This window comes from Oryzias latipes, chromosome 17 (assembly GCF_002234675.1).
Source record: "Oryzias latipes chromosome 17, ASM223467v1".
Taxonomy (NCBI): Eukaryota; Metazoa; Chordata; class Actinopteri; order Beloniformes; family Adrianichthyidae; genus Oryzias; species Oryzias latipes.
In genome coordinates, this window is record NC_019875.2 from 10,257,182 (window position 1) to 10,273,907 (window position 16,726).

Consider the following 16,726-nt stretch of genomic DNA (forward strand, 5'->3'; position numbering starts at 1 on the left):
AATCCTATGAGAGACAGCTGCACAAACAAAGAAAGAAAACATACATTTTCCAACTTTTGTTTAGGGAGTAAACAAAGGAAAAAGAAAAAAGTCATTTTCATCATTTGCATTTGTGAGATGTAAAAGCCGCAGACTTATGATGCTGCTGCTGCATGACAGTATGATCCCAGAGCTCTGCCTTTGACATTATTCATGATTAATCAAATCAAATCAAATCAAACTTTATTCATAGCCCTTTTCCTAAAACATAACACAAAGTGCTTTACACTAAAACAAAACAAAACAAATAATATATAAACAAACACGATTAAAATAGAGCCCCCTCCCCGGACCTACACACAACCCCCCACCCCTTTTAAACCTCTCGCCCCTTAGCTGATGGGGATAGACTTCTTAATCTGATTCTCCTTTAATTGTGCTCTTTTCTTATAAACCAAGTAGGGGGGTGATACTCAGGGCAATGGGGGACTCGTCTCAACACATTGTTCTCTTATTGTACGTCGATGCTTGAAAGAAAACATTGGAGTGAAGTTTGAGACATTTGATCAAAGTTGACAGTAGATTTTACAAAAAGATGAGATGCAGAATTGCTTAAGTTCTACCCCAAAGCAACAGCAGAAGTTTTGTTCAAAAGCTGCTTGTGTTGGACCTTTAAACTGAGAATCAGATTGGAAATCTACTTTCAGGGAAACACATTCTGTCTTAAATTTAGAAATGCTGTCATGAGTTGAGTGGCTTTAAATTTTAATTAACCGGACGTAAAGTCAGGAAAGTGATGAATGATTGTCCAGAGCCTAAAATGTTTTTTGGTGTCATTGAAAAACCTTAAAGCTTATGTCTTTAATCACAAAAAAAGGGAATTTAGTTTTGTAGTCTCACCAGGATGTTTCTGTTTGTTATTCACCAAACGCAGCGATGACAAGAACAGATGCTTCACCCTGAAAACTGCAGGAAGACATCAGAGGCAGAACTTTGTCTCACCTTCTGTTGAGATGCAGATTACATCCCCTCCATCATAAATATGAACCTGCAAGAACCGTCATAAAACTCTGTGAAGGACTAAAGTTCAGCAGGCTGACTCAGCAATAAACTTTCATGGTTTCATAAAAAGTTATGCCGCTGTAGGAAAATTAAAGAAAAAAAAAAGGAGAAAGAGAAAATTTGATGACTGAAAACCTTTACAGCTGTGAAAGAATATTACATGTCAAAAAACAAAGATGAAAACAAACAAGCAAAGTCTTCCCAGTGGTCTTTTAATTGGGATTATATCATTTTAAGACAAAATAAAAAGGACATAGTTTCTGCAGAACAGCAGTAGTTCCTTAGAAATCTGACTCTGAGTTGTGGGTGAAACGTCTGACATGGAGTAAGTCTGCGCTTATTTCCCATCATGTCTCTGTTTACAGCCTCCACAACCCCAAGCTAACATTGGCGGTGCAACAAAAATGGCGAGCAATAAGGGAGCAATCTCGTACAGATTCAAGCCATATTCCAGCTCCAACCAGGAAAATGAAGACATTAATGGATCTATTTGTCTGCAAGTGGATGGACCATATTGGAGCGGAGCAGGAGCTGTGGCCTGCCAATTGTAGTTTCTATGTAACAACTGCAATCTTTTTTTAAACAGTTTTTTTTTGTCTGCACCTGATTCACAACAATTTAAATAAAGAAATAAAATTTTGACCTTAACTTTCTTTATACATGTCCTCCATCATTTGAAAAATGTCACAAGAACGCGTTAACAAACACTTAAAGCAGGGATTTTATTGGAGTGTGTCTTTAACAATCATATATCCACTGGGGACACCAGTTTTTCCAGGGTCACAGGGTTTGATGGAGCCCATCTCAGCTACCTTACTCTGAAGGCGAGGTTCACCGTGGACATGTCACTGCGCCACTTACAGACACTTCAAAAGGGCAGATCGGAGTCATCAATAAACCATGTTTATTTGAGCGGTGGGAGGAAACCAGAGTTCCTGCTGAAGCAGGAAGGATTCTGGCAGGAAGGAAACTGCACAAATCCTACAAGAAACACATTACATGTAGAATGTCGCCCTCTTGTGGACATTCAGACTAACAAGCCATTAAAACAGTACATTGCTTCAGAATTTTGAAATTGTTATTGTTCCAGGAATCTTTATAATGATCATGAAGGTGAAAGGCTAAACAGCGTATACTTGTAAAGCGCTCTTCTACCTTCTTTAAAGGCCTAAGGCGCTTTACAGTTACAAACCCATTCACACACACATTCATATGTGTGTGTGAATGGCATGATGTTTAGCATTTTGTGGCCCCCTTTCAAACAGTGTTTTAAGTTATTGAAAATGTTTTTAAAAACGTTTTCAGATTTTCTTATGATTCATTTAAAAAGATGCATGGTTGGTGCTTTCGCTTCACAGTGAGAAGGCCTCAGATCCCAGCTGGGACCTTTCTGCGTGGAGTTTGCATGTTCTCCTCACGCATGCCTCGGTTTTTCTCTGGGGACTCCGGCTTCCTTCCAGCAGCTGGGTCGCTCAATTGGTTAAGCGCAGGACATGGCAAACCAGGGTTCACTTCCCAGGGGGCACGATGAGCTTCATCCAGTGTGGGTCCTTGGGTAAGACCCTTCACACTACTGCCTAACTATGTAGCCACAAAGGGGCTCAAGTCTGGGTCTCCCTGTGCCGGTCCCCAGCCTGGATAAAATACAGAGTTGTGTCATGGAAAAATCTCTTCCAAACCACCTGTGAATTGGAGAAAGCTGGTGCACAACAACTTAATCTTCCTCCCACAGTCCAAAGGCTTGCTTCATAAATTGATTGATTACACCTAAAAAAAAATGAAACATACAAGGTGTCACTGTGTGTGTGTGACTGTGTGTGTGTGTTTAATTGTGTGGCCCTGTGACAGGCTGAAAACCTGTCCAGGATTACCCCGCCTTCACCCAACAGTGGCCAGATTAGGCTCTGGCAGCCCCTTTCACCCCAAAATAAAGCACGTTAAGAAGATATAGTAGATGGATGGCATTTCATCTCAACCCATTTAAAACCACTGCCAAGACAAAATAAAAATTAATTTTTAAAATCCTTTTACACCAATGGAATCCCCACAGATGTCTTGAAGTGGTTTTTGTTTATTTCCTTCATATAAAACTGTTTCCTTGCAAGAAAAAAGGAAGTTTCCTGATTCTTGACTTGAGACAAATGACAAATTAATGTGTGTATTAACAAAAGTCCAGCAGGACCCTAAAAAGGATAGAGAAGACTCCACATCTTGGAAATCAGGAGAGTAAATGGTCTCATGGAAGAACAAAGTCTGTATGCTGAGAAGCTAAAGGACTTTTCCTGTAAAATCTACAGACTTTAAAGTGAGAAAACTGTAGTTTGTTCTTGAAGCAGAGGGTTGGTGATCCTGTTTGATGATCAACAGATCCAATTATTGTTTTTGATTCGGGTCAGGTTCTTCTAATATAAGATAAATGTAACTGTAGTTAAAGAAGTACAGAGTTCTTGCACAGATCATCCACATGACAGCAGCTCCAAAAAAACAAACAAACAATTCACTTGTTTAAAGAAATGGGGTCTGAAGTGACATTCCATCGAGCTTCAGCTAAAAACTTCCTTCTATCTGAGCGGCAGAGAAAGGATGTGCTGACAGAAATGGTTAACGGCATAAAGAGGCCAAGAACAGCCTCCACCTGTTCACACACAGATGGAGGATGAGCTCAGCGCCCAAAAGGTTGGGGAGACGCTTGTTTCAGATCCCCCAATGAAAGGCAAATATAGTGCGGTCTTGTTTAGCATTTCTTCCTTTTGACAGAACTATAGATGTTTGAATGTTTAATCTGCCTTCACGTCTCAGTCAGCTGCAGTGCAAACAGGTCAGTTAGAAAAAAGTCTAACATTCTAACCTGATTGGCAGATTTTCATCAAAAGGGAGAAAAAATGTTGTCTTACAAGACAGTTAACAGGCTACTTTTTCTTGAAACTTATTTCTACTTTAAGATTCAGTTTTTGCCATGTGAGGGTCTCACCAAACATGTGATTGATTGATTGATTGATCAGCTGTTCTCCCAACATCCACAAACGACAAAGTCTGACCCTCATTGAACTTCTCTTTAATGACAAACTCTTTTGGAGTCAAACATGTAAAAAAAAAAGTTTCTTCTCTTTTCCGGCAGACGTATGAGGAAACAGCACAGACACAAATATGATTGTACGTCATGGTGGCTCCACCATTTGAACATGTAACAGACGCAGAGCTTCGTGTTCGTCACCTCCACGCCGAGCAGCTGCTCCAACACTAAAAACTCTCACAGTAGAGACAGACTTCAGACATCAGTGATGATTGATCCTCGTGTAACAGAGAAAAAGCTGCAGAGGTCAGATCTGATGACATGGGATTGTTCAACTTGGAAAAAAATAAACACAGATTTTTGAGGCATTTACACTCAACACGCTAAAAAAACAACACTTTTTAGTGTCTCGGTGCAAATGTGTGAAACATTTCTCCACTTCAGACACATTTCCATCTAAGTGACCTCTTTGTTTCTCATATCAAAAGAAATGTGTTTGCATGAACCAGACAAGCTGCTGACTACAGAGAATATTTTTGACCAGGTTTAGCAGGAAACTAAAAAACTTTCAGAATAAAAGCATCTCTGCAGGCAAATGCAGAAACTATTGATTTTCCACAGAAACATTGGGATGCAGCCTGAAACGTTTTGATGAACATTCCTGTTCATTTTTTGAGGTAAAATGGTGACCAGAGAATTATTTAAATAGATAATTTCAGGTGAAAGATGGTGGTTTTGAATGATGTTTTAAACCCTTTTGAACCTCAGGTAGAAATTCATGTCGTCACTGAGGAGGTTCATCAATGAGCAGCATATTGGGAAACATTAGCAATGTTTTTTCCGTACGGGACCGTACGGAAAAAAATCTTCAAGTCATTAACTAAATACTTCATTTTTTTCTGATTTTCAGACAAAAAAAGTGGCTAGAATTCAGCAGGAATGGATTCAGAAATGATGGTCGACAACTTCTCTTCAGGAAAACCTTCAGCACAAACCAAAGACGTCCGCTGAAACCAAAGGAAAACTGAAAGCAAGTTTTCTATTTACAGCAGGAGATTCAGACAAACATCTGAACTAAAACTTTTTCTAACCTTAACCTTTCTAACAGCAGCCGCTGCTCTCCACAGGTAACATGTTTCCATCAGCTGCCCACTCTTCCTCCTCCCTCAGTCCCCTCCAGAGACAGAGTCTCCTAGGTCCAGGCGGAATCTGTGTTCAAAGACGGCAATGAGCAGCATGATGCAGAAGCCCAGCAGGATGCCAGCGTTCTGCAGCAGGAAGAAGCCGCAGTGGCTGAAGCCGTGGTCGCTGGCGTCGTTGTGCAGCATCTCAGGAACCTGCAGGGGGACGAACAGCTTTGAAGACACGCGTGTGGAGGAAGACTGGAATCACATCGTTTTTAGTTTGGGTCGGAGATCTGAAACTAATCTAAACACCTCGTTTTGGAAAACAGCAGCAGGATAAAAAGCTTTGGGCTTTCAGAAAAACCTGTAGGAAATGTCACAATGTAATTTAGATCATTTCGATTCTGGAAGCTCCCAATGAAACTATGGGTCCATATTCAGTCTCCATGTGTTTATATATTAATTATTGTTATTTATAGAGAAATGGAACTTCATGTTGACTGAAGTGCAGGTTTTTTATAGATCTGAAAGCAGTGCTTTGTCTATGAAAACTCACAGCGCTGTGATTGGCTGACGGTCGGAGGCGTGACTCACCATGTCCACCAGCGCCACGTACAGGAAGAGCCCGGCCGTCAGGGCGAAGATCCACATGCAGATGTTCTCTGCGTAGTGTCCGATCACGATGCCGGTCACCATGCCCAGGTAGCCCATCATGGCCGACAGTACGTTGTAAAGAATGGCCTGACGCACCGTCATGCCAGCCTTCAGCAGAACAGCAAAGTCCCCTGGGAAAAAAGACACAGTCTGATCGCACGGGAGATAAAGGCTAGTCAACACTTTCAACTCCAGAGTGTCCAACCAGAGCAAACGTCTCACATGGAGGCGTAGAATGATTTTCACCAAGGCCTTTCTTTTACTTTTAACTCAATACTGTGTGGGTCTCCACCCACTGAACCTCTTTCTATCCCATCAGCACCACGTCCACTGCAGCATTTAGACTATGACGCATCTTCATCTTAGGGTTCTGCAGCTGATCCTGAGTGTGGATTCCAGTCTGACCTAAAGGCTGGTACTGCTGGATAAAAGTAGTGCTAGTATTTCATTTTTCTTACCCTTTTAAATAAAATCTTCCTCCTTTTATATTATATTGTCAACACGTCACTCCTTTGAGGTTTCTTCTGTGAAGTCATTTTCTTAGAGACAAATCTTTAATCAAACTGAAGCGATGCAACAATAAACCTAAACTCTTCCTCTCACAGCCGTCTGGAGTCAGACTGATGTTAAAAAACAAACATATTCCTGGTAAGGACGGTATGAACCTATCACACGTGTGCTTGAGAGGCCGGCGGCGTGGAGCACAGCAGCATGTTGGTCTCACCCAGCTCATGCGGCAGCTCGTGACAGAAAACCGCCACAGAGGTGCTGAGGCCACTGGACAGACCCTCCGTGAAGGCGGCGCCTGCAGGAGAGCAAAGGTCAGCTCCTCCATCTGTGCTGCTGACACACCGCAAGTCAGAACGGCGACAGCTACTCACCGATGGCGAGGCCGTCGCTGAAGTTGTGAAGCCCATCCCCCATGATGACCATCCAGGCCAGCGTGGCCACGCCCGCCTCCTGGAAGTGCTGCTCCGAGTAGGAGTGGGAGTGGCTGTGCGGGTGGTGGTTCTGGGAGTGGTGGTGGTGCAGGATGTGGTGGTAGTCGTGGTGGTGGTGGTGCATGCTGTCGGCCTGGCCCACCGTGTCGTGGAAGTGGGAGTGGCACTTGTTCTCACAGTCCTCTGCCGTGTAGGCGGCGCCGCCCGACCGGCCGTAACTCTGCGGCGAAACCACGGACAGCTGCGGCGCCAGCATCACCTGCTCCTCCTCTGCCACGCCGTTGACGCCGTGCAGGCCACTCGAGTGTTCGCCAAACGTGCCGGCGCCGTTCGATTCAACTTCTGCAACACAGAAACGAGTGTCTGAAACCATCTGAAAAGACTCAGCGGGAGTGTGGAATGTTAAGTCCATCTGCAAATGCAAAAAGAGATGTGGAAGTGCGTTTTGAGTGTAAAGACCCGTACACACCGGGACGAATATTCGCCAGGCGTTATTCGCCAGCGTTTTTCGCCACGTTTTTTGTGTTCACACCCAGGCGATTTTCGCTGACGATGAGCCGAGCGAACATGCAATTTCATTCCCTGACCTTAGATGGCGCTTAATGTAAACAGAAATACTCCAGTACACAAGGTGGCGCTGCGCAACTTTACGATTCTTAAAGTCGCTTTTCACTCAGAAGAAGAGAGCAAGTATTTACGCGCTTGTCAGAATCAAACAAAGAAAACATGAATATTTCAAGCACCAGTAGCTCCAACTGGTGCTTGGTTCGGGGATATTTAAGAATGTCCATCATTATTTCTTCGCGGCAGTGTAGACGCTACTTGGCGTCTATCTTCTTCGCTGGTATGTGTGCTCAGCAAGGCAGTTTTGTGTTTGAGCGCCCCCAAGTTGTGTTTTACTGTAACTTCAGAAGCTCCAGACACGTGTGCAAAAGCGCCATTCTCATTGGTCGAATAGATTTCGACGCGACGCGTCGAAAAAAAAAAACGAACCCGAGGCGTTTTTTTTTTCCGACGCTTTGGCGCGTGGCGTTTTTTCGCCTCGGTGTGCACACTCTCATTGGTGCCCTTTGTTTAGTCACGAGGCGTTAAACGTCGGCGAAAATCGCCGGCGAAATTCGTCCCGGTGTGAACAGGCCTTAAGCCTGTCATGGCGGTCTGGCAGCAGCGTGTTTGGAGCGCCCACTTATTGCGACATATAAAAGTCCTAAATTTGAACAGAACATGAACAAACTGCGGCTCACTCAGACCGCCTGGATGAAGTGAAGAATTTCTCCGTCTCATCTCAGACAGCAGCAGCCTCCAGGACTCCTCCCATCCTCACCTTCACTCGGCTTCAGGTCGTTCTCCAGCGCCGGCTGCTTCTCTGGATCCTCCTTGTCGCTCTGATCCCACTTCTTCTGGACCTTTAATCATCCAAAAGCAACAACAGCAGAGGGCAGAGTCTGATTTGAATTTTTATTTACAGAAACCATAAAGACTGAGTGCAGTTGTTTTCTTTGTCTACTCTGGGTTCTTATTTAACAGTTTATCAATGTGTTTTTGTAGTTTTTGCAGATTCTTTTCAAACATAAATATCATAGAATTTCACCTAAACGTCCACCAGACTGCAGAAAGCGCTGATGGTGGAATACGTTCAGGAAATGATGCACAGACTGCTTAAAAAATGTGTCTCGTTTGTTACTGTTGCTAAGTTAAAGGAAAGTGAAACAAAAACCATTAGTTGACTCTATTAGATTCAAGAGGTTCAGCAATGATTTATAAATTCAACAAGTTGATTTCATTTTGATGAATTCTTTTTGTGAACCGAGAACATGAATGCTGACATTGTTAAGAAAGTTTGAGTTTAGCTCCGTTTGAAACAACCAGGAAACGTAGACAAAGATGGTTTTGAAAGGAAATGTAAAAAAACAAAATAGTAATAAACTGAACGGAATGAATCGGATCATAAATTCAATCCAATCAGAATCTGTGATTTCACATTAAACCAGGGCCACGGTGTGTGGGACATGTTTGTGAGGGTCACTTCTCTGTAATCAGTATTTCTGGAGCCAAACTCTGACCTTCTGCTTCTTCTCTTTGTACATTTTCCCGAGCGTCAGGAAGTGTTCGATGAGGAACATGACATAGACTCCTCCCAGAGCCGTCAGGCCCTTCCACACTCCGTCCAGGTTCTCCTCCTCATGGAGGTGCAGATGGGGTTCTGGGTTCAAACCCACCTCCTGGTGGTGGTGATTGTGTCCTGCCTGAGACTGCCGGAAGAATGGAAACATGCTGTGAGCTAAACAGTTAATAGTAGTTTATAAGTTGTCTGAGGTTTTGGAACATGGAGTGTAGATGATGTTGAAGCTTGGTTGATATTAAGGAGCTTTTGGCCTTAGAAGCATGGCTGAGCAGAGAGGAGTCACTCACGTGGGGGATGAGGTGCAGGAAGGCATCGCCGCTCAGCGTGCCCACAGCCAGGGCCACCAGGAAGCTGAGCAGGAACTTGAAGAAGACCCTGTTCATGAGCGGGATGAGGACCACGCCCAGCAGAGACAGCAGGCTGATGATGGTGATGGAGAGGAAGCCGCCGGCCCACGCTGCAGCGCACATGACAAACTGGATTTACTGAGAGTCTTCATCTAAAATGTGTTCAATACTAAAGCCATCAGAGACCCAGAGGCTCTGGAGGAACTGGATCCCACCCATCGTGATGTTTTTGGAGTCGTCTCCTGTACGATTGTTGCTGTGGTCGGAGTGGTTATGGTTTCCATGGTGACCATGACTGTGATTTTGGTGATCTGAAGAGAAATAGGAAAAATAGATAATAGGCCTGCACAATATACAGCAAATTTATCGTTATCGCAATATCCAGCTCTGCGATATGCATATCGCAAAAGACGGAGAAAATCGCAATAAATCGTAAACCTTAAATGTGTTAATGCAACCTTAAGGCAGCTTGAAGCATTTAACGAATCAAATAAATCCCTTTATGCATTTGACCAATCGGATGGACGCCTTCACCTTGTTGACCAATTGGATGGAGGCCTATTATGTTAGATGTTTGTCCCCCGTGTCAACGAGGGTCATTTGGAGTATAATTTTTAAACTGTTGCAATGAAATGGGAATGATGTTTTTGTTTATTTTGTTATTTGTTTATATATCGCAAATTATGCCGTTATCGCAATATTAATCTTAAATGTCGCATATCGCGAGTTTTCCTCATATCGTGCAGCCCTAATAGATAAGTACCGTAATTTCCGGACTACAAGCCGCTACTTTATTCCTGCGCTTACAGCCCTGCGGCTTATTCAGAGACGCGGGCAATTTATGGATTTAATTGGCAGCCGCCATGTATGTATTATTGGACTCAGTGAATGGTTTGAATTCTCTATCCAAAACCAAACACCAGACATTTGATTTTCAACACACCTCTAAGCAGCCAAACAGCATGGAGTTGACTTCAGGTCTCAGACACTTCAGTCATGGTTCAACAAAACGAAACACGCATGCCCGGCCGCATCCCAGAATCCTTTGGTGCCACTAGACCCAACGTGCACATGATCGCCGCTACAATATGATGAAGCTTTCAAGTTAAAAGCAATCGTTAAAAGCAGCGTGAAAAATCCACCATCACCAACGGGTTTGGAAAAGCCGGTCAGCTGCGTGACGGAGAGAACAGCGCATGCTCCGGAGTGAATTTACCTGTGAGTCATAGTGACTCGGCTGGCTGCACGTAAATATGTGGGAATAACATCAGCCTTTATTTTGTCGGGACACGACTGGAAACACAAATTGACGTGATCTTTTTTACGGTTTCTAAGGACTGAGCGGAATTTTGCATTGAAAAGCTCACAGCGTCCGTGTGAGCTGGAGACATGTTCTGCGGGGCCGATGGCAGTCTGATGGCTCCCACACGTAACAACGCATCCGCCCCTCATCCACAAAACGTACAGTATTAAGTCCAATTGCTCTGCACAGACACGATTTGCTCCGTCCAGCGCAGAATGGGGACGAAGCGTTCTTCCCTGGGAGACAAAGAGCGCGCGGGGCGAGGGAGCAACAGTGTTTGTTGTGGACGGAAACTTCTGACGCACGCGCCGCGCTGAGGCGCGCGCTTTTCAGTCGCCGCTGAGTTATTTTACTGGTGTTACTACTCCCATAACGCTGCCGCGACACAAGCGGAAGGAGAGCTGTTCCCGTTCACCCCTCCATGCACTGCTGATACTTGCTCATTCTTAAACACGTACAACAGTGTGGCGAGCCGGGCATTGGCCCCGCCTTTAGCCCCTAAGACTCATGGGAAATGGGGAATCGCAGATTGTAAATGTCCTCATCATAACTGAGGGATGTAATGTTGATTATATGGTTACTGTCTGTAAATTTATGTATGATACCTAGATTGTCAATAAGTAAAAAAATAAAATAAAAAAATAAAATAAAAAAAACCATAACTGAAGAACTTGTGAACAGAATAGAGTTCCATGCTGTTTGGCAGATGTAGGAATATTCAAATACATGATCTTGAGGCAAAGCTGACTCCACTCTCAGTGTGCTAATGAAGTACACTTACTCTTGGAGTCAGGGTGTGCATTGTTAGGATGACAATGATGCTTAGTACATGCGGCTTGTGCTCCGACGCGGTTCATGTATGTATAAAAGTAGTTAAACACGTGAAAATGGGTGGGTGCGGCTTGTAATCGGGTGCGCTTTGTAGTCCAGAATTTACAGTACTTCAGGACGTCATCTACAGGAAATGTCAATTTTGACAGACGCTGAAACTTTATTTTGCAGATGTAAACCAGCCCGAAGAGAGAGAAGGGGAAAAGTTGGAGAGGACGGTCAAGAAAAACAACAACAAAGAAGAAAAAATACATGAGGCTTTACAATATCAATATCATATGTAAATAACAATGTAAAAAATGCTAGTCCTTGTTTACATATAGTCTAAACTCCAAAGCATTTATGAATCGATAAAAAGGCACAAACACGCCACGTTTGGATAAAAAATATTTGCAGGCCTCATTTTTTTCTTTAAATTATTGACTTTTCCTGTGAACAAATATAAAAATGTATTAATCCAACATTGTTGCTCATAGACGTTATAAAGCAGTCAGCTGAATTTGGTTTATCTTATTTTAATTAAATAAGTGTCATCTTTTTTTCAGGAGGCTTTCTCCATTCATTCAGGATAAATCTTGTCGGACTGCTTTATTGCTGACTGTTTCTTTTGGAGCCAATCTACACAGAAAATCATGACTACGGTTTAGAAAATGATTCAAGATGAAATTCATTTAGAGCATATGAAGAAATAAGATAAAAAACTGAAATCTGATGAAACTCAGCATTCCTGCTGTAAACGGTGAATCCAGCTGAACAAACAACAATCAGGTTTATTTATTTACACTCCCTCACTTCAACCCAGGGTCACGTTCTAGTTTGAACTCCAAGGAAACAGAAATAAATGATGTGACTGATTTACGGAAGCTCAGAGATGAGAACATGAAATCACACACACACACACACAGTGGTTTTCGTGTGTGTGTGTGGGGGGGGGTCACCTTTGTGCCGGATGCAGGCTCCACTGTCCATCTGGTTGAGGAGGGCAGGACAAAGGTAACTGAAGTCCACCAGAGTGACGCCCACTTCTTGCGACATTCCGTGATAGGTGAGGATGCTAGAGGCGTTCAGGCACTGCGGGGGAAAAAAGACATCTCAACGAGCAGAACTCCTATTTTATTCAAGTGGAAAACATCCTTTTCCTCCCCTGGAAGCTGGTTCATAAATGTACCTGGGTCGTACCTCTGTGCTGTTGGTGCTGCCACTGTGGAGACGCTCCTGGTGTCTGTGCTCGTGATCATGACCGTGATGATGGTCATGAGTGTGAACATGCTTATGGCTGTGAACACTTCCCTCCGTTATCACCGCCTCAGCGGTGACGAACATCTTTTCCTCTGCAGCAGGGCGCTGTGGATCGTGGCGTTTCTTCCGGGCGCCATGTCCCAGTGTGGCTGTGCCTGCAGCCTCCGTGGGTTTGATGCCAGACGCTTCTGTGGACTTGTTGGGATGCCGATGGCCCTCATGATCGTGCTCCTCGTGAGAGTTTCCCTCGTTGTCATGGTGATGGTGGTGGTGCTTTTCGTGGTCGTGGTGGCCCGGGAGCTCGCGATGTTGCACCGTGATGGTCCTGATGCGGTCGAGCCCAACGCTCTTCAGGAGGCGATGCAACCCGGCCAGAGAGATGGTGCCGTTTTCCCCATACCTGAGTTAAAAACAAAATAAATAAAACTTCACGCACTTTCAAGTCATTTCATTAATCACATGACAAGTTTGCATGTGTTAGTTTAGAAAGTAAATCAAAAGAAAAACCACAAAAAGATCAAAATACTTTTTAAACTCTAAAATAGAGATTTGTTGTAGCAGAAACAGATGGAGAGCCACGCCTCCAGCTGCACTGCCACACTCATTACCCAGTTAAGACAGAAACAATAAATATGTTCGATAAATAAAAAGGATTTCACTGTTCTACAGCCTTATCATGAGATAAGAGATTCTAAAGAAATGTTTGGATTTGAACACACAAAATCCAAGTTACAGAGATAATATTCTTCTTCAAGGTTTCAATATTTTAAATGGTAAATTGCATATACTTATTTAGCGCTTTTTACCTTCTTACGAAGGCCCAAAGCGCTTTTACACTCGAAAAAGCAGTTTCTTCTGCTTTACACAGACATCAAATGAGAAAATACATTTATTCAGTGTTTTCAACCTTTTTTGAGCCAAGATAAACTTTCTCCTTGACAAAAATCCTGTGGCAAAAATCTACAAAGAAACTCTATAGTCTGTATTGATGTACAGTCCCTCCATTTTTCCTAATTGTGAATAATTTGAAGTTGCACTTTTTTCCAAAAAGTTCAGATAGTTCTCAATAATTTTCATCTACTATAGTTACAGTGAAAGCCGTGGTTCTGATGCCAGACAGACTTTATTTTATTTATTTATTGTATTCACTTTTTACACGTTATGACACCGGACCATGAATGGAGCTGCACGTATGATCCGTGATTTGACCATTAGCTCCGGTTCTGCACAGATGTGTGCCGCCGTGGATTGCTCCTCCCCCCACCGCTTCATGTAAATCAAGCGTCTGTTCACATCGATCGCGCATCAAACTTGTGTCAAAGTCGCTGCGGGGCGTTTGTCCAAAAGTGTTTATAAATACCTGAGGCTCCCGCTGTGTGTGGGCGGAGCTACAGTCAAATGTTTTTCTGGTGCTCTTTACGAAAGACACAGAAGATGTTGAGAGATCCGGTGTGTTTATACTGGAGAGCTCCACAGAAGCCTCAGCAAACTACTACTCAGCACTCTACTACTACTACTACTCAGGAAACTACTCTGTGAAACCTGAGCCTTTTTTGATGAGCACAGAGCTGATATTCTGGTGACCTTAAATGTTTTTAGATCATCTTAAGTTAGTCATTTCCTGCGGCACACCTGACTATCTCTCACAGCACACAGGTTGAAAAACACTCCAGTAATTCAAAGTACAAATAGTTGAGTTTTCTGCTTTTTTGAGGAGGGGTTAAAAACAGCAAAGACAGCCAACTGCATGGCGGGACGCACCTCTGGAACAGCGCCTCCAGGTGATGCTTTTGGCTCCGCTCAGCTTTCTGCGGGTCAATCACTGATGACAGGAAATGATGGCCGCACTCTGAAGACGCTGAAACGTCGTTTATAAAGGCAAAGAGCAGGACTGCTGCAGCGACAGCCACTCTCATCTTCCTCTGTCGTTTCTGCAGAGTTAAAAAGGAGACAAAGTTCACAACAGCTTTGTTCTGTCTCTGCGTGAAACACGTCTCTGCCAGATTTATCTCCTTGTGATGCTACAGATCAGCCTGGTTACATACTTAGAAACAGTTTTTGAAACACAAATTATTATTTTCAGCTCTCAGCAAGCTTTTTGCGTTTTTAGCCTCATGTGATCGGAAGTGTAACCAGACGTTCAATCTTTTAGGGACAGAAAACCGGCAGCTTGCAGAGCAGATGACACTTGTGTTGTGATTTCCATCTATGTACCAAACTTTTGTGAATCACACAATAGAGGACGGGATTATCACACATGCGTCATATGTCTAGGCGTATGCCAAATTAATTTAGGATTACCTCAAAAATATGGGTACAGAAAAACTAATTAAACTCCAAGACTTAACAAGAAGACATCTGGTTTCTCAAAACGGTTTCCTGTCTTCGTGTTGAGGAGATTTTATCCACTGAGAATCACTAAAAATAGTTGTGATAATCAGTCCGGGTTAAACATCGCTTTTTGTTTTTATTCTTTGTGTCAGACACAAAATGTTTAAAATAAATGAGAGGAAAAAGGTGAAAATGTGAACTCTGTATAAACAACACAGCTCAGGTTATCTGAGAAACGTTTTAGCTTCTAGCTAGCATCGGTGCTTCCACAGCGGATGCTGCTGACACAGCCAACACATCACATCCACCAGGTGGACGCGGCCCGGCACGTCCATGTCGTGTTCCGACCGGACCACAGGATTAGAATAATACAGTTCAGATAAAACCATACATTTCAGGCGGTACCAGCGACCACGTGCGTTTGATTCGGGACGCACACTTAGAGGAGGTAAACAGTAACACGTTGGGGTTTGTGCGCTCCGCACCAGCCCGGTGCCGTGTGCACAAAGGCGGCAAAAACCCGGAACTGAACCCAGCCACAGTGGCTGTCGTGCCAGGCGAAGACACGGAAACTCCCGCCCATAGGAAAGGGAACAAATAAAGATTTTAAGTCAAAATTAGACATACTTACATATAATCAAGGCTTCTATATGTTTTTTCTGGAGGACCGACGGCCCTGCTCACCGTCACCGCTGCTAGCTTCTTCTGTCCTGGAGCAGTGCCGTGGTGCCTTCAAGGACTCCTTGAAACCCGAGCTTTCCACAGAACAAACAGAGACTGATGCAAAGACGCGATTTGGACGCAATAGTTTACTTTTTGGACTAACGGGGTTGGTAGAGTAACCAAAGAATATTTTAATTTTATCATGCTTCTACTTTTAGAATAATTATATTGTTTAAGTTACGCAAAAATCACCCAAATGTTTATTCGGGTAAATTCAAGAATAGCACAGAAAAAGCCAAAATGTGTTTTTTACTTAATACTTGTCCAAAATGTATGAAATCTGACAACAGCATACATAATAAAACAAAGGGTGGTACTAACAACCTTTTTTTTTATTACTTGCCTAACTTAAAAGGAACATACATCTGAGGTAAAAACTCCAATGTTGTTGTTTTTTTTTTTGTTTTTAATTAGATTTTTGAAGGAATTTTTTTTATAATAGCTTTAGCCATCTAGGTTAACCAAAGTCACTTAAAGGTAAAATAAATGTAATGAAATTCAATTACTTTTATGAACAGAGAGTATTTTACCAACTTGTCAGTATTTTACCAACTTGTCAGTTACCCCAGACAGCTGTGTGTGTGTGGTGAGGAGGGTGTTTGTTAAAAGGTTCCTGAACGCATCTTTTACAGGGAAAGCCTGGACTTAAACATGACACACCCATCAACAGAGCTGAGGTCAATGAGGCCAAAAAAGTTGGAATCCAACTCAGAGTGTAGATATCCTTGACTGAAAAATACATTCAATACTTTACATTAGCAGATTATAGTTTACTTATTGCATTCTCTGGTTTTTATACTCCATTTTGCTTTTTTTTACTTATTACATTTTTATTACTTTTATTTTTGTGTATTTAATGATATACTTTGACACAGCAGTTAAAGTAAGAATTTAATTGCATTGGGAACTTGGCTTTACTATTGCATATGACAATAAATAAATATTCTGAGTCTGTTATCTTGATGTGTCTCTCTGCAACAAGGACATCTTAGGTTGAGCCTCCAGGTTTTCAAAGTGGGGTGTGATGGCAGCATACGCTGCCACAGCCACAACA

General features: G+C 43.0%; 1 protein-coding gene across 2 annotated transcripts; it reads right to left on the minus strand.

The window, feature by feature from the left end:
* Positions 1-4,075: 4,075 nt before the first annotated feature.
* On the minus strand, positions 4,076-15,881 carry slc39a6 (solute carrier family 39 member 6). Of its 2 annotated transcripts, none has more exons than XM_004078820.4 (12): positions 15,581-15,881; positions 14,380-14,549; positions 12,559-13,018; positions 12,318-12,450; positions 9,461-9,556; positions 9,186-9,355; positions 8,837-9,025; positions 8,098-8,179; positions 6,714-7,115; positions 6,557-6,637; positions 5,773-5,963; positions 4,076-5,391 (listed from the first exon to the last, which is right to left on the minus strand). In XM_004078820.4, the coding sequence occupies exons 2-12, from the start codon at positions 14,532-14,534 to the stop codon at positions 5,221-5,223; spliced, it is 2,130 nt and encodes a 709-aa protein (XP_004078868.1). In that variant the 5' UTR covers positions 14,535-14,549; positions 15,581-15,881; the 3' UTR covers positions 4,076-5,220. The 2 variants fall into 2 exon arrangements, with proteins under 2 accessions (XP_004078868.1, XP_020566993.1); XM_020711334.2 differs by lacking the exon at positions 15,581-15,881 and adding an exon at positions 15,341-15,442 and having other exon boundaries at positions 5,165-5,391.
* Positions 15,882-16,726: the final 845 nt, after the last annotated feature.

Bases quoted from the DNA above. Each gene is read 5' to 3' on its own strand.
- slc39a6 (XM_004078820.4), bottom strand. From the start codon at position 14,534: ATGAGAGTGGCTGTCGCTGCAGCAGTCCTGCTCTTTGCCTTTATAAAC. The intron at 8,180-8,836 runs GTCAGAGTTTGG...GGATGATTAAAG, and splicing joins ACAAAGAGAAGAAGCAGAAG to GTCCAGAAGAAGTGGGATCA. The intron at 5,964-6,556 runs GTGAGACCAACA...CTTTTTTCCCAG, and splicing joins CGAGCTGCCGCATGAGCTGG to GGGACTTTGCTGTTCTGCTG.